At 26.8% G+C, this 21,579-nt stretch overlaps 4 protein-coding genes across 8 annotated transcripts; 1 reads left to right on the top strand and 3 right to left on the bottom strand.

Moving 5' to 3' along the window:
- Positions 1 to 266: 266 nt before the first annotated feature.
- Positions 267 to 4,069, bottom strand: LOC118074988 (protein 5NUC-like). Its single transcript, XM_035096565.1, has 7 exons — positions 3,812 to 4,069; positions 3,100 to 3,331; positions 1,754 to 2,518; positions 1,313 to 1,417; positions 1,019 to 1,186; positions 588 to 777; positions 267 to 517 (listed from the first exon to the last, which is right to left on the bottom strand). Exons 1-7 carry the CDS (start codon positions 3,943 to 3,945, stop codon positions 333 to 335), a joined length of 1,779 nt encoding a protein of 592 aa, XP_034952456.1. The 5' UTR covers positions 3,946 to 4,069; the 3' UTR covers positions 267 to 332.
- Positions 4,070 to 6,151: 2,082 nt separating this feature from the next.
- Positions 6,152 to 10,504, bottom strand: LOC118074983 (protein 5NUC-like). 3 transcript variants are annotated; one of them, XM_035096557.1, is made up of 8 exons: positions 10,487 to 10,504; positions 9,421 to 9,570; positions 8,895 to 9,126; positions 7,962 to 8,726; positions 7,544 to 7,648; positions 7,293 to 7,460; positions 6,556 to 6,745; positions 6,152 to 6,477 (listed from the first exon to the last, which is right to left on the bottom strand). In XM_035096557.1, the coding sequence occupies exons 2-8, from the start codon at positions 9,546 to 9,548 to the stop codon at positions 6,296 to 6,298; spliced, it is 1,770 nt and encodes a 589-aa protein (XP_034952448.1). In that variant the 5' UTR covers positions 9,549 to 9,570; positions 10,487 to 10,504; the 3' UTR covers positions 6,152 to 6,295. The 3 variants fall into 3 exon arrangements, with proteins under 3 accessions (XP_034952448.1, XP_034952447.1, XP_034952446.1); XM_035096556.1 differs by lacking the exon at positions 10,487 to 10,504 and adding an exon at positions 9,944 to 10,074; XM_035096555.1 differs by lacking the exon at positions 10,487 to 10,504 and having other exon boundaries at positions 6,153 to 6,477; positions 9,421 to 9,794.
- Positions 10,505 to 10,508: 4 nt separating this feature from the next.
- On the top strand, positions 10,509 to 15,886 carry LOC118074984 (apyrase-like). 3 transcript variants are annotated; one of them, XM_035096558.1, is made up of 10 exons: positions 10,509 to 10,660; positions 10,826 to 10,940; positions 11,481 to 11,637; positions 12,075 to 12,300; positions 12,443 to 12,559; positions 12,923 to 13,003; positions 13,311 to 13,515; positions 14,076 to 14,181; positions 14,290 to 14,725; positions 14,913 to 15,886. In XM_035096558.1, exons 3-10 carry the CDS (start codon positions 11,507 to 11,509, stop codon positions 15,276 to 15,278), a joined length of 1,668 nt encoding a protein of 555 aa, XP_034952449.1. In that variant the 5' UTR covers positions 10,509 to 10,660; positions 10,826 to 10,940; positions 11,481 to 11,506; the 3' UTR covers positions 15,279 to 15,886. The 3 variants fall into 3 exon arrangements, with proteins under 3 accessions (XP_034952449.1, XP_034952450.1, XP_034952451.1); XM_035096559.1 differs by lacking the exons at positions 10,509 to 10,660; positions 10,826 to 10,940 and adding an exon at positions 11,050 to 11,071; XM_035096560.1 differs by lacking the exons at positions 10,509 to 10,660; positions 10,826 to 10,940 and adding an exon at positions 11,209 to 11,358.
- Positions 15,887 to 15,917: 31 nt separating this feature from the next.
- On the bottom strand, positions 15,918 to 20,993 carry LOC118074982 (WD repeat, SAM and U-box domain-containing protein 1-like). Its single transcript, XM_035096554.1, has 14 exons — positions 20,565 to 20,993; positions 20,282 to 20,453; positions 20,016 to 20,161; positions 19,496 to 19,725; positions 18,929 to 19,167; positions 18,434 to 18,789; positions 18,077 to 18,281; positions 17,841 to 17,986; positions 17,543 to 17,742; positions 16,940 to 17,226; positions 16,763 to 16,853; positions 16,424 to 16,680; positions 16,203 to 16,350; positions 15,918 to 16,112 (listed from the first exon to the last, which is right to left on the bottom strand). The coding sequence occupies exons 1-14, from the start codon at positions 20,669 to 20,671 to the stop codon at positions 15,949 to 15,951; spliced, it is 2,748 nt and encodes a 915-aa protein (XP_034952445.1). The 5' UTR covers positions 20,672 to 20,993; the 3' UTR covers positions 15,918 to 15,948.
- Between the last annotated feature and the right edge of the window lie 586 nt (positions 20,994 to 21,579).

Below are 21,579 nucleotides of genomic sequence, written 5' to 3'. Positions count from 1 at the left end.
GAGTGAAGAGAAGTTATTTTAAAATCACTTTATTCAGCTTTTTTTTGTAAAAAATATATATTTTATTCAAAATTTGCATTCAGTGTGATATGAAAAACTCAAGTACAAAACGTTAAAAGTATTTTTTTAAACAAATCTTAGCTTTTTTTTGTTAATATTTAATCATAGATTAATATAATAATAACGATTAAATAATTAACAGAAAAATTATAAATATTAATAAACAAATAAAAAAACTTTTTGAACTAAAAAATAGAAAACTCGTCTAAAATATAGTCGTTTAATAAAAAAAACTTATGTTCTATGTAGGTCTATTAAAAAATAAATTTAGTTCAATTCAATAAAAAAAATAAATGAAAAAGTATCAACGATAACAATCCTCTTGATAGATAAACATTACTTGAACTAGATGTTGATATTTCTCTGATATTTTCATATTTTATTCTTCCCTCCTCTGCAACATAAACAGGACTTCTATGTTTCAAATACTTTGCTAACACTTGATCAGCTGTTATATCTGCAATAAAAATTATTATTCATTACATATTATTAATTATAAAAAAAAAAAATAGTCTATAGCGTATTACCTAATGAGATCCATTTAAGTCCTTTAAACATATTAAAACCGATTCCACCAGTACCCAGAGTTTTTGGAACAATGGCTGTGTAAATTTGATTCATCTTTAATTTCTCGTACACTGGAACTCGACATTTCGCACAAAGAACTCGGACGGAAACCACCCTTGACCCAGGTGGCTTAAATAAATTATAGACTACCTAAAATGTAATCATTGGTGAATTTCGTATAATTAAAAAAGCCTTCTATTTAAAACATATGATTGTAATTCCAATAAAATGATGTTTTAGACTCTTAAAAAGTTTTTTAATGAAATTATTTGCACACGATTATTCAGTAATTAATAGTTAATTATTATAATAATGGTGCTGAATATTTAAAAAAAGATTATGCAACGAATCAATATATAAAAACTTGGGAGAAGCATAAAACAAATTCTACCTTGATTCCAGAAAGTTGCATGAATCTTGGCTCGAGATTAGTTGTATCATTATACTCTAAAGTATATACATTAAACTCTAATGCTTCAAGGAGTTGTTTTCCTGTTATGTTAATTTTTCCAATGACAGAATTGAAAGGCAGAATTGCTAATACGTCACTCATTGTTATCTGAAAAATCATAAGTAATATAATAAGTAAAAGGGAACTATGTTAATGATTGTCAATTATCAGGTTGTTATTATCTCAATAGATGTTTTAACGACTATTTAATGGTTAATGATTTAATTATATTACCGGAAAATCAGGAGGTTTATTGATCGATGTTCTAATAAATGCACCGTTAAGGAGAGCAATTGCGGCATCAGTCCATCCATCAATGTTGTGGTACTTATTTGCATTCTAAAATAGGAAAATGGTTTATTATCGTATTAATTAATAATAAGTATTGCACGCTCCAATTGACATATTTTCAATTTCATATAATTGACACCAAACTAATAATTAATTTAAACGTCTCAATTATTTCCGCTCATAAAGGATTGTCTAATGTTTATGTATATCACTTTTTATACTTGAAATAGGATCGCATTCGAGAAAATAAATGTATTATAATTTATTTGAATGATTTTTGTACATGAAAATATATTTTTTGAAAATATTTATCAAATGAAATGCATGTTTATGTTTTATTATGAAAATAAGTTTTTTATATCATCAATTGATAATTTTACTTACGTATTCGACCATAGAGTCAGCAATGAGGTTTCCAAGATTGCATTCTCGTCTTCGACACTCTCTATAGTTGCCTAGTAAAAATACTTTGGTGTATCCCACTTCAGTATGAGTTAAATTATCAATAGCTGGTCTCCACTTATCTAGTTCATCGAGAATATCTTGAGCTTGGGCGATACTACTATCAACTAAAATTGGATTTCCCATAATTTTTTGTATTTCTCCTTTAGAATCAAAATCAATGGTAAGATCACCAAGGTATTTTGTATATGCATATGCTTGGACTACATAAACTTTTCTACCACTTTTCTGAGTAACTACAGTAGGGTAAACACCATCAGGTACTTCTATATCTGGTTGTTTACCAGTGTAAAGAAAAGTATTAGTATGTCCTCCAATAACTAAATCTAAACCATCAACTTCAGCAGCTATTCTCTTATCTGTATTAAACCCTGAATGTCCAAGAGCAATCAAAATATCAACACCTTGGGCTTGGAGCTTTTTTACTTCTTGTCTGATGGGTTCAATTTCGTCCAAAAAAATGACTTTACCACCATCGGAAATAGACGGTGTCGTAGGAGTTAGATATCCAATTATTCCAATTTTTTTGCCCTTAACATCAAGAACCACACTTTTTTTTAGATTGGCTGCTGCCAGGGCAAATTCCTTAGATAGATCAAGATTGCAAGTGACTATTGGATATTTGGCATATTTGATAAAGGAAACTAGATCCGGTGGTCCGTCATCAAACTCATGGTTTCCTAGTGACTGAAAAAATTACATTCGAATTTTTTTAAATAAAAAATGTAAGAAGTAAAAACATCAGTTATTTGAATTTTTGATTGCAAACAACTAAATGAAAGTAATGTAAAGTAAACTTTGATTGTTTAAATTTAAACATTGATTTTTTAGTATTTTAATTTAAGTGGATTTTAACGGCTTATTTATAATAAATCAATTAAATCATTTTTATTATCTTCTCGATCATTGAAAAATATAAATACAGATGTAACAATATAATTATATGATCATAGAGAATAATAAAATAAAATAATTGAAGAATCTTTGTAATAAATTTAAAATAGTTAAATATTAAATTTATTAAATCGACCTCGAAGACTCATTAAATGCAAAAAGTAGTGATCATATCTTACAGGCTGCACTTCTATAACACTTCCCAGATAATTAAATATTTTTATGATCATCTATTTAATTGTTATGAGTATTCAAAGTGAAAGGATAAATTATACTATTTGCTCAAGACTTCAAAAGATAAGCAAAAAAGATTTTTTTATTAACTTCTGTGTTACTAATTAATATTAACTCATATCATGATTAATAATACTTACTATGGCATCCGGTTTAAGAAGATTTAAAAATTTTGATGCTATTTTCCATTTATGTACAGTAAACCATACACTTTCATAAAAAGTATCACCAGCATTCAAAAATAGTGTTGGGACACCTGAATTTCTTGCTTGTCTGACAAGGGTTGCTATTCTTGCAAACCCTCCATAACATTTATTTGCCCGAGCTTCTTCTGGTAAGCATCTTCCTGATAATGCTGATGTTTCTTCAAATCTGTAATTATGAATAAATTTTATTGTATTGTAGTTAAAAGGTAAGTTTATTAACAAAAGAAGTTAATAAAATAAATGATAATGACCATAATAATCATAAATTTGTATTTATAAAACCAGTAATGATAAACAACAATTTATTACTTATTAGTAAACAACATAATATTCCTTTTCTAATGTAACTATAGTAAAAAGAAAACTTTTTTAGCAAAGAAAAAAAATAAAAAGAAAATGAGTACGATAAAGAAATTGAGTAATTATCCAATAAATGAAAAATCACCATTTTATTGGAGAAATTTATGTGTGTATTGAATAAATTTAAATAGAAATATAATTTTATGTTATTTGTTATTATATAAAAACGTTTCAATTATTAATAAGGCAGGTAATTATTTATGAACAGAATAATTATTAATTATTTATTAAAATGAAAGACACTTGGAATGGATTTTATTTTATTAATTGTAAATAAATTGATTACCTTGCATGCATATCATTGGTATGAAGAACTCGAAGGGTCCATTTTGTATCATCATCACGCCGAATTCTATATGTACAAATATTTGTGACCAGAATAAAAAATACTAATAATCGGATAGTTGCATTTAAAATCATGTTTATTTTTTAACAGTAAAATTGTTTATAGTAAAAATAAAATATCAATAAATATTTTGTGAACTGCTTGTTACCTGGAGTATCTTGTTATACTCTTAGGTCAAGCGACAAGAATGAACTGACGATTAAACGTTTGGGTAAGCTCAATTATATACCGACTTTTCAATTCTTATTGAGCTGATATTGATGCGATTGCGTCTGATACTAATATGAAATATTTTATCCTTGGTTAATAAATATTTGTTTTATTTAATTTCTTTGTACAGTTTACCTGTCATCTGATTCAAGTAATAATTATCCATTAAAAATTATAACAATTTGTTATTAAAATTAATTAATGATAAAATAAATTTGTCACGTATGAAAGATTTTTGCAATTAATGGAAAAAAAATTCCATGATGACGCTATGGTATTTAAAAAAACGGAAGCCGGGGAAATACGTAATTATTAAAATTTAAGAGTTGAAAAAGTAATAAACGGAATCTTTTACTTCCCTATTCTTATCAATTTCCTCTTCCATAAATTTTCTTAATAGCATTAGTAATAACTACGCAACATATTAAAAAACATTGTGGCTATTCTGAACGAGGTGACGGGTATTTTACGCTTCGAGTCATACGCAATGGAATTTTGAAAAAAATGTCTTTCCATATTGAACCATAAATCATAATTATCAGAAATGATTTATTTGTGATGACTAAAAATGATTCTTAATTCGATGATGCGTACATATATTTTCATGTCTCATTGTAAAGTTTATTGAAAAATTAGAAATACATCTCATTTTGAAGACAATAACTTGCATTTTGACATTTAATTCTAGTTTATAAAAAATGATCCTTACAATTATTTCTAACAATTAAAGACATATTTCTTCAATTGACAAATTTTAAATGATGATAACAAAATAATAGTCATTTACTTTAAAAGTTTTCTATTGCCATAGATATATTACTGACACTTATTTTTGTTGTTTTTACTTGTTTCTTGATTGAGACAAATAGCACAATATTTCTCTATTTATTTAATTAAATACCTCAAAATTTAGTTTATGTTTTTAATTAATTATCTTCATATAGTTTAGTTTAGTCTAGAGTTATCCTGATTTTTATTACTTACTACATAACAATATATTACGATATATTTTTAATGATGAAGGAAAAAATATAGGTTTTAAGATATGCAATAAAATTCTAATTTGATTCATATTACCATAAATGGTGTTGAAAGTTTCTCAGGACAATGGCCTTTACAACATTTGTCAAGGTTATATAGATTAAAGGTGACCAGATAGAAGGTGTGAATAGTCATGAAATTCTAATAAAAAGCCCCCTTCTCTTCTTACTTTTACCATTGAACCACTCTTTTGTATTTGTAGGCAATAAAGAAATCTCATTTGATTCATACCAATAAGTTGCATCGATAAAATAGATCATACTCTACTGAAAAAAATGAATTTTTTTATGATATTGACTCTAAAAAATTTTTGGAGTAAACATGTTTGTATAACAACCAAGATAATTATTTATGAAAATATCTCTTAATAGACTCAATAGTACTATTCAGAACCAATGAAAATAATGATAAAAGTTATAAATTTTATGATATGTACATGTGCAAACATATAATATTTCTAATTATGAAAGCAGAAAAGATAAGCGAAGATAATTAAGTAATTTAGTAATAATCGAGTAAATTTATATCATGATACTCAATCTTTACATATTTTTATATACAATGAGAGACATTTATCTTTAAAAATAATGTTATATAAATCAACAAAAACCTTAATTTTGAATATATTGAGAAATAAAAAAATATTTGTTATTAAAATACTTCACTTTTACTTATCTTTTTCGTTCATTATCATTGTAGAAGTTTTAACTTTAAATTTAAGCTTTTTCTTCAATTATCACAAAAAATTGTACATGCAAAAATATTTATGACAAAGATAATAAACTAAGTACTATTCGCTGAACACAGTTAAATTTGAAAAGCATGTTTTTAAAGACAGTAATATTTCATAAATTCTTTTAAACTTATTTAGAATGAAATGAACACAAGTTTTTTTGATCATTTTAAAATTAAGTGTTAATTTTAAAGTTTAAATACATTTTGATAATACAAAAATGTCATGTCACGTTAACTATTTATGTATTCGTTGGAAGACAATGAAAAATTCTAATTATTTTGATTAACAAATATTTGTAAAAATAATTTTTATTACAGAAAACAGACTTTGTATCAGTCAGTTAACACATTATATCTACGTAAAAATAGTACATTTGTTATAAATTTCTAAGATTAGTCCTTGATTAATTACTAATTCAAATTAGTACAAAATTTTATTCAAATAGAAATGAAAAAAAAAGCTATTAAAACTATAACAGCTTTTGATAAATAAAGACCACTTGCACTACCAGTAGTACTGTTATCCTGTTTATTATCAAATCTTATTCTCCATTCTACTCCCGGATATACTGGACTCTTTTGCTTGAAATACTCTACTAATGTTTGATCTGTTGTTATTCCTAAAATAATTATTGCAAAGATTTTATATAAATTTCTTAATTTTCAATTGTTCGTAATAGTTGATAAATAATTTTTACCAGTTATGGTCCATGGATGATTTCTGAGCATATCAAAACCATCTCCACCACCGTGAAGAAAGTCAGATATAATAATTGTATAAGTATTATTTACTTCTAACTTTTCATATTCTGGAACTCGACACTTGGCACAACGAATAAGTACAGAGGCTACTCTTGATCCAACTGGTTTCAATAAATTATAGACAACCTGGAAGGAAAAAATATTTAATCATTTGTGAAAAATTTCTTCAACTAATGATAGATATATACAGCTGAATAATAAATTATCATTAATGAAGATTAAAACAATCAGATATGGAATAAAGTTGATACTTTTCAGCAAATACGTAATTCTTTTATGTAATAAAAGTAAATAAGTTAAGATCAGATTATTATTTTTAACTGTTCTGTTTTAAAGGGAAAGTAAAGAGAGAACAAATACATGCTGCGAAAATAGAAAGTATGACAATAATATAAGTGTATGTGTGTTTTTCATGTATTAATTAGTTAGTTTTAAAAAATTATTCAATCAATGTCTAGGCTATAAATTCTTACATCAATTAATAAATAGAGTCATTGATGTATTCATGATTACGTCTGATTAAACTCGCTACTGTAATTATTTTATACAATAAGTATGTAACTTATTGACATAATGATCGATAATTAACTGATGCAATCACGATATATGCAATATAAATTTAAATAAAAAATGCTGGAATGAATAAAATTATTTAAAAGAAAATTCATTCTACCTGAATTCCTGAAACTTGTAAAAATTTTCCTTTCAGATCAACAGCAGGACTATCTTCCAGACTATCAACATTGAATTCTAATATTTCTAGCAATTGTTTGCCAGTCAAGTTAACTTTTCCAATTACATTATTAAAAGGTAATACTGCTAATATATCACTCATCAGTACCTGGCACAAGATTAAAACACACGTTAATATTAAAACATATGTGAATATTGTAAAAATAGATTGAAAAACATTATTTTTCTTACAGAAACATTTGACGTTTTGTCTATTGATGTTCTAATAGATCCACTATTAAAAATAGCAACTGCAGCATCAGTCCAACCATCAGAGCCACCATACTCTTTGGCTACCTAAAATTAAATAAAAACTTGAAAAAATAGTGAATAAGCTTTTCGAATGTCAACAGCTTATAAAACAATGCGGAGGAGGAAAATTTTCAAATAATTCAACATTTTATTTTTGTTATGGAAATTTAAACTAATTAATAAATATCTCAACCTATAAATTTATCACCATGTACATTACATAAATACTGATGAGAATAAAAATATCTATATTTCAGTATATGAATGTAAATATTTCATGACAAGTATTTCTCTTAAAAAGTGCGTCATATTAAAAACAAGTTAATATTAAAATAAAATAACTAATTATGCTACTTACATATTCAACCATAGTGTCAGCTATAAGATTTCCTAGATTACATTCTTGTCTTCTACATTCTTTAGAATTACCTTGTAAAAGAACTTTGGTGTATCCCACTTCAGTATGAGTTAAATTATCAATAGCTGGTCTCCACTTATCTAGTTCATCGAGAATATCTTGAGCTTGGGCGATACTACTATTAACTAAAATTGGATTTCCCATAATTTTTTGTATTTCTCCTTTAGAATCAAAATCAATGGTAAGATCACCAAGGTATTTTGTATATGCATATGCTTGGACTACATAAACTTTTCTGCCACTTTTCTGAGTGACCACAGTAGGATATAAACCTTCAGGTACTTCTATATCTGATTGTTTACCAGTGTAAAGAAAAGTATTAGTATGTCCTCCAATAACTAAATCTAAACCATCAACTTCAGCAGCTATTCTCTTATCTGTACTAAACCCGGAGTGTCCAAGAGCAATCAAAATATCAACACCTTGGGCTTGGAGCTTTTTTACTTCTTGTCTGATGGGTTCAATTTCGTCCAAGAAAATTACATTCCCAGCATTTGAGATAGACTTTGTTTCTGGCGTAAGATATCCAATTATTCCAACTTTCTTTCCCTTTACATCTAAGATTATACTGTTTTTTATTTTTGTAGCTGCTAGTTGAGGTTCTCCAGTGAGGTTTAAATTACAAGTTACAATAGGAAACATGGCATTCTTAATGAATGGAATCAATCCTTTTGGTCCATCGTCGAACTCATGATTTCCTAAAGACTGAAGTATGGGAAAGATTTATGAATCAATTATTAAACATAAAACTATTTATTAATGATGAGAACATAGTGCTCTTTTTAAAATAAGTAATAAAAATATTCTATCATTTTATTATTTAAGTAAATAAATAGAACTATTATTCAATAATTATCAACCGATAATACTCACAATTGCATCCGGTTTTAGAAGATTAAGGAACTTTGATACGATTTCCCATTTATACACAGTAAACCATGCTGTTCCCTGATATGTATCTCCTGCATTTAAAAATAACGTAGGAACGCTTGAATTTTTTGCTTGTCTTACGAGGGTTGCTATTCTTGCGAATCCTCCGTAACATTTGCCTGCTTTTGCATCTTTTGGTACACACTTAGTTGATAATGCTGAAGTTTGTTCGAATCTACAACGATTACGTTATTTTTCTGTTAAATAACTTAAATAATACACATTATCTTACTAATAGAAAAAAATCACTTGATGATAAATGAATATGCTAGCTTAGAAACTGTAAACAATGCATTTTTATTGAGTAATCACGAAAGATGAGATTTTTTTTAATCAATGAAATAAACATTTTTCTTTAAATTACTATAATTAAAAATTCTCTAACAATAATGTTTAAATGACTTAATCATTTCTTAAAACTAATTTTTATTAATCGAAAAAAAAAAAAATTAATATATTCTTCTCTTACCTTGCATGCATGTCATTGGTATGAAGAACTCTAAGTGTCCATCTATCATCATTAGTCGTGGGTTGTGCGAAGATATTCGTTATAGAGATGAGAATTATTAGCAACTTGAAAATTCCTTTGAACACCATTTTTGTGAACTATCGAGAATTTCTTTAGAAATAAATAATTTACTAATTAATAATTAATTTTTTACTATAAAATTAATTACAATTAATTGAATTATTTTATTTATCTTAAATTTTTTTTTATATAAAAAAAAATTCTATTAATTAAACTATTATTATTTGCAGGAGTAAATAACGTAACGAGTCGCACACAAGTCGAACGACGAGAATCGACTGACGTCGTTTGGATATAGCTTGACTGCCGATAGGTCAATGCTGACTTTTCAATTCTTATTGAGTAAACGCTACTTTTATTTTACTCTAGGACCAATCACATATTAGGACTAAAGGACTAAGGACCATATTTACTTTGCAATTTATATCTATAGGGTACCCTAAACTACAGAAAAAATTTTTACCTGAATAGAAAATCTCTTTGTTCGTTTTATTACTACTACGTCTTCAGTACTGAGTCAACTACAGTCAAACTTGTGTTGTTTTTTTGTTAAAAGAAAGTTACTTTCGAATCATTTATTTTATTTATTTTGTTTTTTTATTATTATTATTAAAAATAGTTTTTTCTTTTAATCGGAAAAAACACATTATTCTGACTTTAAGTTGCTCAAAAATTTTCTTTGAATGTTAAATCCATGAACTTATAAAAGTACGATTTATCGTACAAACAATTAAAACTTTATGATAGAAATTAAAAAAATAGCGTCAATTACTGAGTTTTATTAGTTTTATTTGATATCATTCTTAAACGATATTTACAGTGATCATGTAGTTAACTTAGAAAGTGTTAAATCTATTTTAAGCGATTGGCGAATAAACTATCGTAAAAGTAGTGATCATAGTAAAATAATTAACAAAAGTAATATTTTTTACTAAGAATAATGATAAATTAATTCAAACGTCAATAATAAAGCAAAATTTTACAGAACTTAAAGATATTTTTTCACCTGGATACTTCACTCTTATCACTCATTTAATTATCTTTTAATCGAGTTATTGTCGTGTGATAATAAAGATTTTAATAATTTATATATCTTTAGACAGCAACCAGTGAATTGTGCGAATAATCAGTACAGTTTGCTAACTTAATTTCAAGATAAATAAAAAGAAACCACATACTGGTAAAAAAAATTAAAATTATTTAATCTTTAAACACACAAGGATGTAATAAATTTTTTATTCTGTCTAGTCAATTGTTTATCAAATGAATTATTATTATTTCTAACTTTACGGTTACTTGAAATTAATTAACAAAAATATTATTTATAATATAATGTTATATATAGAAATTGACAACTAAAGGAGGTATTTTCAAAGTAACTACTACTATCCAATTTTTTTCATTATTGTCGATCCTTGTGTAGTGTTGGACTTGATGAAATAATTGCCCTATTCACTAGAGTGAGTTTATCATACTTACAATAATTATCATGATTTCGTAATCGTAAAATACACACGTATGATCATATGTTATATATATCATTGTTACTTGCAAATATGTACACTTAATGCACAATGCATTTGTCATTTAGGTAGTGTTACTTTTACATTGTCTTCACATAACAATTAAACCTTCTTTAGAAGGATGTTTTATTTTTCGAACATCTTTTGCGCGTTACACGATTTGATAGCGTTAATATTATAAATCGTTACTTCTATAAGAACATTCTTCAAAAATGGATTAAATTTTTATAAGAATTGATAATAAAGTGTCATTTTAATTACAATTATTAAAATATAAAGAAACTCATCATAAAAATTTAGTGATTTATTTTCATACAAATGTGTTGAACGGAAGTTTATGTATTCAATTCTCACTGTAATAATCAATTGTCGAGAGCGTATTAAATCGATTATAATGATTAATTATTTTATTATACATGTGTGAATTAAAAGCGTTAAGATTATTTTTTAATTGATTTTTAAATATATTCTTTACAGATTGAAAAATTGATAAATAATTCAAAATGATACAATATATTTTGATATTTTTTTTATTGGGAAAACAGTCGAATGCTTTATCAGAACGAGGACTGACTAATACAAAGTCAGGTTTTTTTGAACTGTCTATTATTCATTTCAATGATTTTCACGCCAGGTGAATATTTATAAACTGCTTTTTTCATTGTAATTAAGTATTCGCATAGTATGTATAATCATGATAATGTAATAATAATAATGATAATTTATTTATAATCAAAAAATTTATTTATGAAATAAATGTGAATTTAATTTATAAATAAACAAAAAAAAAACAAATTCATTCTTACAACGAAACATCTTTATTCTTACTTCTATGATTAATGTGCATGAAAACTATTGGCTTATTAATTAATGTCAATAAGTTTGTTTCGTACTGATTATATTATTTTAGAGCTTTAATCAATATGTCATTGAAGTTTCAATGATTTAATATTTTTTATTTTAAAAAAGAATATACAGTCACAATAAGAATGAAAAATAGTTTATTAATGATCAATTTCAATGAAATAATTTATTTAATAATAATTTATTGTTTCTTTTTCGGACAATTAGATTTGAAGAAGTAAGTCCTACTGCAAGTTCCTGCCATAGATCTTCGGACAAAATATGTGTAGGAGGACTTTCAAGAATTTCTACAGCGGCTAAACAATTACTGCGGGATCGTCCCAATTCAATCTTTCTTAATGCTGGGGACAATTATCAAGGAACACTTTGGTATAATGTTCATCGTTGGAACGCTACTATTACGCTCTTAAATATGCTTCCGCAAGATGCCATGGTAACAAATGATTAATTTTTCATTTGTGATATTCTATCACCATTTATTATTTACATCCTCTTTGAATATCTAAAAAATATCGATTCCTCTGTTTCGAATAGTTTTTAAACAAATACAGAATAAATTTATTTTTACATAATAGACTATTGGTAATCATGAGTTTGATGATGGAATTGCGGGCCTTGTACCATACTTGAAGAATGCTAAAGCTCCTGTTGTTGTCACTAACATTGATACGACTCATGAACCATCCATGCAGGTATTAAAATATCAATTGATTAATCTATTGTGATTCATCTTGTAATAATTATTTGTTTGCAATAATTCAAATTGTGCACGCTCCATGACCTTGAAATTTTAGTATGTTGTACATTTTTTTATGCTGAACAAGAATGTATACGTATGTTAGGTGTGGAAAACATATTTTCACATACTTTTTTAAGATTGAAAATTTAGATAATAACCGATATCAAATTAATTGTATATTGAATTAATCAGCATAATTTTCTTTAAAAAATGTAGAATTTCAAGGTCATCGGGCGTATGCAACCTGAACTAAACAATTACTTATCTTATAATTATTTAATATACTTTCAATATCATAATTATTTTTTATTTTTAGAACTTAATGAAAAATAGTACTATTATTATTCGGGGAGGAAGGAAAATTGGAATTATTGGCGTTCTCATTAAAACTACACCGGTAATGTTAATAAATTGATTAACTTATTAACTCATTAATTTTTTAAAATATTAACCTTCTTTAGCATTGAAATTTTTTATTGGATTTTATTCAGTATTTAAAGCTCTATTGATTTATTAATTTTGTCGTTTTCAATAATTTTATATTGTTTGGTTATAAATGATTGAATTAAATTTTTAGAGCAAAAAATATAATTATTTTTTAGAACATTCTATTGGCGCGTAATTATTAAATTTTGATGATAAATTTTAATCGTTAGAAGAAACTTATTCGAAATGATTATTTCAAAGATTTTAATACTTTTTAGGAACTTTCAAGAAGTGAGAAATTAATTTTTTTAGATGAAATTGAAACTGTGAACTTAGAGGCTCAAAAATTGAAGAAAGAAGGGAATGTTGATATAATAATTGTTTTAAGCCACTGTGGTCTGGAAATAGATAAAAAAATGGCAAACCATTGTCCTTTAGTAGATGTCATTGTTGGCGGACATTCTCATACGTTTTTGTATTCTGGTGAGTATACTTACGTTTCTACAAATAAAAAAAAATAAGTACGAGATTATTTACTCTATGGACTGTTTTCCATTACACGTTAATACTAGAATGATAACATGATTTGAGATATAATTGAAGCAATCGTATTTAAATTCTAGGTCAAACATGTGTTCATTCAAAGTATTACGAACAAAAAAATATAAAGAAACCTTTATAACTACTAGATAAAACTTGCACAAGTGTTTGAACATAGAGTGAGACACATAAATGAATAAATAAAATAAAAATAAAATCATAAATCTAGCATTGAAGACAAATAAATATGATTTACAAAAGGATAATTATATCTGTAAATTTAGTATAATCAAAGTCAGTAATTCACAACAAACATCAAAACAAAATAAAGATTTAAATAAATCAATAAAAATAATAATCATTATATTTTAATGAATCAATTAATTCAACAATACTGAGACAATGGTTATTATACATAAGTTGTTCAATAATCTATCGATAATTTTAACTTTCTTTTGTTAAAAAAATGTTTCATCAATTCAATTGAATGTATTTTATTCAAGGAAAACCTCCGTTTATCGATCATCCTGAAGACGAGTATCCAGTTGTCGTAACTCAAGAAAAAAGCAATAGAAAAGTTCTTGTTGTTCAAGCAGCTGCATTTTCCAAGTAATTTATTGTCAATTTCTATTCTCTATCGTTGCCAATAGCTTTTTTAGAGAGCTTTCAAATAAAGTACTATTCACTCATTAATTGATGAACAAAAAATCTATACAGATACTTGGGCAATATGACAGTTTGGTTTGATGAAAAAGGTGAAGTTCAAGAATGGGAGGGAAATCCAATTCTCTTGGATGAATCGATTGAAGAGGATCCCGAAATGCTGAAAGCTTTGGAGCCATGGAAAGCTCAAGTTGATGAGATTGGTAAAAAAGTGATAGGACGATCAAAAGTTGAATTAAAAAGGGATTGTCGAGTGGGAGAATGTAATATTGGAAACATGATAACGGATGCGATGGTAGATTTTTATGTAAATCGTCCCGAAAATGAAAGTTTTTGGACTTATGCTGCAATCGCTGTAACGAATGGTGGTGGTGTGAGAAGTTCTATTGATAATCTATCAGGAAATATTACTTATGGAGATTTAATCATGAGCACACCTTTTGAAAATACTTGGGACGTTGTTGAGTTAAAAGGGAGCGATATTCGTCAGGTAAGTCAAACTGTTATCACTATTACATAAATTTTATGATTATGAATAATAGTTTATAATTAGTAAATTATAAAAACTTTATTACCTTTTTTATTTTTACTCATATTCATAATTTATTACAGGAATTATTAATTATATATCATAGTCATAAAATCTTTAAAATAAAAAATTTTATTTCATTTTTCAGACTTTAGAAATAAGTGTAGCATTGACAACTCAATCAAAGTGGAACGGATATTCATTTTTAATCTGGTCTGGCCTTAAAGTTGTTTATGATATGTCTAAAGAGCCATATTCAAGAGTGGTTGATGTTAAAGTCAAGTGCAGAAAATGTGATATACCAATGTATGAAAATTTAAAAGACAATGAATGGTATCGTGTTATTGTACCTACATTTCTTATTCGTGGTGGAGATGGTCACTATATTATTGAACAAAAACACAAAAGCCACGAAGTCGGATTTCGAGACATTGATATTCTTGCCAAGTATGTCAAAAAAATGAGTCCCATAATGTATGGAAAAGAAGGAAGAATTAAATTCATTGGAAAGTGATGTGAAATTAGTACAATCAAAAACTTAGAGAAATAAACAAAAAACAATCGTAACGAATTATAAAATGTGCCAGTGTCGTGCAAATTATTTCACAAATTTATTGATCGTAAGAAGAATATTATTTTTTATATATGTAGAATACTCTTTAAAAAATATTATTTATAGTTTATTAGCTATTAATTAACTTTTAGAAATTCAACGAAAGTTATAATTTTGTTCACTATTCATTTAAAAATTTAACACGTAAACATGAATCAGTGCCATTTAAAATATAATTCTATTCAAATTGTAAAAAACTACCAATACGAGATTAGAATTCAGAAATGGAGAAATGATTGATTACACATGAATTTCGAATACATGTTAATTAACTAAAACTCTAAGATTCTTAATTTATACACCTTTGATTTAATCAAAACATTCGTACTGCTTTGTTACTCTGGTAGACAAACAGTTGAACCAATGTATCTGTTCAATTTTATGACTCTGAGATTACCTCAGTTAATTGTAATTAAGTAGTTTAAATAACGATGAAAAAAATCTTTATTATCTCACAATGATGTTTTGAATTAATATTCAAAATTACAATACAAACGAGTGAATAAATATATTTTTAAAAATAAAATTCTTTTCCTTCAATGTGTACAAAAAAATTTCTTGATGTATTTTTTTAATCGTCAGATCTTTCGCCATGAACAAATGCACAAATGGCGTTTCTCAGCGCAATCGCCGGTGTAATTGATGTATTACTTAAATATTCGTTCGTCATAGGACTAGTGTACTTCCCACACAAGAACCATTCATCTATAGCAGCTTTTTCATAAACAAAACCATCTATAATACAAAGAAATTTTTACATAATTAATAAGTTGGGTATTATGAATACAACCATTAATTAAATAAATCTATAATTAAATTATATACCAGAACATTTCACCGGTTCACGCATTATTTCATGAGTTATTGGACACAAAAATTCGTCAGGAACTTCACTGTCATCAATGTTATTTAAGGCATTGACATTATCTTCTTGTTTTAACCAGTATAGTTGATTTTTAAAGGCTTTCAATATCTGGAAAGATGAATCAATGACAATAATAAAAGAAATTATTTCAGGAGTGAATTAAAAAATATCAATTTCTTACATCTTGATGATCATTGACACCTAATCTTGCAATAAGAATTTCTTCAGGTACTGTAAGTAACCATTTTCCATTTAAACGAGCTGCGACTGCACGACTTTCAAGAACTTCCAAGTCATTGTTTATTAACCATTTAACAACGTCTTCAACTTTCCAATCGATTATTTTTTTGCTATTATTACGTAATCGTTCAATTAAAATACTTTGTGACACCAACTGTTGTGGAAGGCTCCATATTGCCAAGGTTTTGTCAAGAGCTCCTGTTAATAAATCATAATCTTCCATTATTCACCACATATGAAATTAAAAATATCACTATCAAATTATGATAATTATAGTAACCAGTAGCAAATAATGCAGTATTATTTGAAAAAGCACAACAAGTCACTAAGCTTTCGTGGTATTCCAACACATGTAAACAAACACCAGTATTCTGAAACATTTTTAGAATTAATTTTATGATAAATTTCATCACAAATATTTATACTATAAATATTCGTAAAATTAATTGTGTCTCACCACACTCCACAAACGCGCCGTACGATCCGTAGCCACACTTCCAAGTATTTCTCCATGAACTGGAGCAAATTTAACATCCATCACATTTCCTCCATGTCCTGTTAGCAGTCTTTTTTCACGATGAGATATTGGACTACTGTTTATTCCTTCTTCATTATCTGAATTTTCCATTTTTTCATTATTTGGCAAGACACTAATTTGCCATAATTTAACATACGAATCATTTCCACATGTAGCTAGTGTGTAAAATTTTGGCGAATTTTTATCAGTTGCTGAATTTTTTGTACCTATAAATTTTTAATAGATCTAAAATTAATAGGATAGTTATAAATGACGTAAGAATATAAAATATTCAATACAACATTTAATAAATTTCAATGTGGATATTTTCCCACAACCCCTGTTCTTTCGAAATATATTATTAGTTCGGAAACTTTCGATTTTCATCTTTGCTTTTTTAATGGAAAATCTAATAAACAATAAAAACTAGTTCTTTTATACATATTTTTCAGTAAACGAATGATAAAATTCCGTTTATAAAGTTCAACAATAACATTAATAAAAATATAGAAGTTCAAAAATTTTCAAAGAAAAAATCTTCACCTGAATTTGAATTTGATGCCAATGGACTAAAATCACACGCTTGAACTCCAAGATCATGAGCATCAAAAACTAAAAGAGCAGTAGATTCTCCAGATACATCGAAAATCCGGCATGTTCCTTCACTGCAAGTTGTTGCGATGTAATATGCATCTGAAGTAAATGCTAGTGATGTAACTGCGTCTGAATGACCTTCAAAAATTCTAAAATCACAATTATTGTTTTTAATAAATTCTTTAATTTTCATGAAAACCTAAAAAAAAACATTTTATTATTATTGTTAAAAAAGTATAATATTTACTGTAGTTCTTCCAATGAATTAATATCCCAAAGTGTTGTTTTTTCATCATCGCCAGCAGTTGCGAGTTTTGTACCGTCTGGAGACCATCGACAAACTCGAATCCCTGAGCCAGAGTTAACAAATGATCCTCGAGCTTGTTCTCCACTCTATTTGATTATAATGAATTAACAGATATTGTTATTAATTAATGTTTGAAAATAACGACAATAATTAAAATTTTTAAATTTGGAACTTACTTCCGATGACCATATCATCGTTGTTCCATCTAAAGAGCATGTCGCCAACATTTCTCCACAAGGACTAAATTCTATATGATTAACACTATACTTATGTTCATCAATAGGACTATAACTTTTCTCACTGAATTTGTACTTATTTTCAATCATTCCGTCGTTTATTAATTGCTCTCTTGTTATGTCCCACGCTCTAATTGTTTTATCCCTGAAGGTAACATGAAAAATTATTTATTTTATTAGTTTATAATAGTAACATAGAAGAGTATATATTTTTATAAATAGCTTTTACGATAAATTTAATAAATATCATATTAATTCTTAAATCAATAACCCGTATTTTTTATTCAAATTTATTACCCTGATCCAGAAGCTACTAAATTATCACCACAGAAAGCCACACTGTTAACAGCTCCCCCATGATCGTCAAGTGTAAATATCAATTCAACATTATTTCCCATTGACTCTGCATAATTAACAACCCTTTGCTCCTGTACCCCATCTAAATTTTCCTTATTTTCATTATTTATTGTTTGTATTGATGGACCAGAGTGACGCAACAGTTTGGAATCGATCGTAAGGTTTCCTGTCAGATCCCAAACAATAACACTGCGGTCATTTGATCCAGTTGCTAAAAGATTACCATCTTTTGAAAAAGAACAGCATGCGACGTATCGCTTATGACCACGTAATACTGATACCACCCTTCCTGTACTCTAATTATTTTAATTATATAATTAGTTAATTCTTTTGTCCTTTCATCGATTTCATATTAAATATAATATGTGGTAGTTGTATCATAAACTATGTCAATATATTGAAAGTTTTTAGATATAATAAATGTATATAACTTACTGTTTCCCAGATTACTGCTGTTTTATCTAGTCCACTGCTTACAATATACATTCCATTAGAACTGAATTTCACACACATTAAAGCACTACTATGTTTTTCTAAAACTTTTACAAGAGATATTGAAGCTCTTACTTTTTGACTTTCTGACTTGCCTTCTACTGTTTTTACATGCCATAATTTAACATTATGGTCATTTCCACACGTTACAAGTTGGTATGTTCTTTCAAGATCACTTTTACCTGCAACATTTATTTTATTATTTGGGATAAATCTATGTTTAGTTTCGGCTTTCTTTATGAAAGATAGAAACAGTAGATAAACGTAGATAGTTTTTACTTCAAATATCCAATATAATTTTATGAATACTCAATATTGATCTAAATATCATTACGTCTAATTTCATCATTGGATTTATCATATGATTTTATCATAAATAAATGGTATAATTTTATTTTATGCATTATTATGGATAAATCAATTTTTCATATGGAATTAGCCAGAGTAAAAATTATTTTCGAAAAAAAATAGAAAATTGTACATGAGTAAATAACTTTTTTACAGCCATACTTGTATTTATTTGTTGAGAAGAAAAATCACAACACACAACTCCCAGATCATGTGCATCATCAACTGCAGCAAATATATTTATTGATTGATCCAAACTTGGCGTACAGGAATCAACTATTTCAGAAATAGAAAAAAGTTTCATAACACCAAATGTACATGAAGTTAAAAGCCAATTGGAATCTGGTGAAAAACAAATTCCTTGGATTGCTCCTTCATGTGGCTGAAAACGTCTAAAATCAAAACAGATCGATATTTAATTGAATTTTTTTCCTGTAGTTCTTTATATGTAATTTATTGCGTGAGATATTTATTGATATAAAAATGAAACAATGTAGCATAGTGAATTGATTTTACCACGATAGATAAGTTAATTTACAAATATATTTCTTTAAACATTCATGTAACATAAAATACAATATAGTTTTCAATATTTCGTTTAATTTTTATATTTTTATAATTATTTTTTATCTTTTGTAAATTTATTGTTCCCAAAATTTTTTTCTAATCTTTAAGTACTTACTTAATTAACGTTCGTCTTATCAAATCCCACAGACAAATCTGACCGTTATCTCCAGCAGTTACTAAAAGAGTTGAATCAGGTGAAAATCTACAAACTCGAATAGCTTCACCACCGACTTGAACTAAAGTGTGGATTTTTGATCCAGTCTACAAACCAAAAGTTCAAAGTTAACGTCAATTATATTAAAATAAAGCTCTATATGAATCATGCAAAGTATTATTTCAAATTATATAATGAGTTTAATAAATGTTATACAAAATTGTTACCCTTAAATTCCATAGCTGTGTAGTTCCATCAATACTAGCACTTGCAAGCATTGTTGATTGAGGACTGATTTTTACACAAGTTACTCCATATTTATGTCCCATAAGAGGAGAATATGATACTTCTTCATACCCAACACCTTGATGCCATTCCCACACTCTAACTTTTTTATCCCTTTAATAAAAAACAATTTATTATATCAACAATATCATCGTTCATATTTGTGTTATGTGAAAATAATCATTAAAATAAATTTTTAAAACATAAATATTTAAAATTTTATACCCTGAGCCAGTAACTAAAATATAATCCCCACCAAAATCTACACTATTAACATCACTTTGATAAGTAACAAGTGTCTGTAGTATGTGGACATCTTCTATTGTCTCCATCCTAAAAATTGATTCTCAAATGTTTTGAAATTAATAAAAATTTTTCTAGTCTTCTATTGTGAATAATTTTTTTTATGTTTAAATTAGTTGAATGTCCGATAGTTTTAAAAAAGCAATATGATAGTCTAAATATTGCATTTGTTTTTTATACAAAGTAATCGTGAGTTACGGTTTGAGTGATGCTAAGCAAGAAACTTATTGAGCAACTAATCATTTCGAACTACCACAGAAAGCATGAAAACATGATGCTTTATATAGGCCACAAATAAATACTATATGAGAATGAACTTAAACCTGACGTGTTATGACTGTGGAAATATTGATCATTAACAATCGTTTCTCATTCATTATTTAGCCTGTAATTCTTCCTATTATTATGTAGACAGTCAAATTTCCCAAAATAAAACAAGATCAAAGTCTTTATTTTTTTATTTTTTCGAAAACGTTTTGTTTACTTTATTTTTGATAATACGAAATTTCGATTAGTTAAGAGTAAATTATTGATTATTTGCCGATCGATTTTGAACTTGACAAACAATAACCTCATATTGGTTTGAATTGTTACAAGAATTTAAATTATACAGAACATGATTTTAAGATATCTTCTAATATGTATTAATTTTTGCGTAATATTCCATTTGTCAAATATATTGCCCTAAAGATAATGAGATAAAATTTTGTTTGATTCATCATAATTGACGCCACTATTTATTATTATGATGAAAGAGAAGACTGATAGAGTCATCTGCTCCAAAACTAAAAGAGATTTACTGTTGTTGGCATAGCAGTTTTTCGTATTAAACTGTATTTATCCTTGACAAAGAAGGAACTCATTTCTGCTGTTATCAGGACAAACTTTTGTAAATAGTTGCTACAGACGATAATGTATTTTTAACAATGGCGTTGAA

This window comes from Chelonus insularis, unplaced genomic scaffold (assembly GCF_013357705.1).
Source record: "Chelonus insularis isolate UGA/USDA-ARS -01 unplaced genomic scaffold, ASM1335770v1 contig_144_pilon, whole genome shotgun sequence".
Lineage (NCBI taxonomy): Eukaryota > Metazoa > Arthropoda > Insecta > Hymenoptera > Braconidae > Chelonus > Chelonus insularis.
This window is presented reverse-complemented; position numbering and strand designations above follow the sequence as displayed.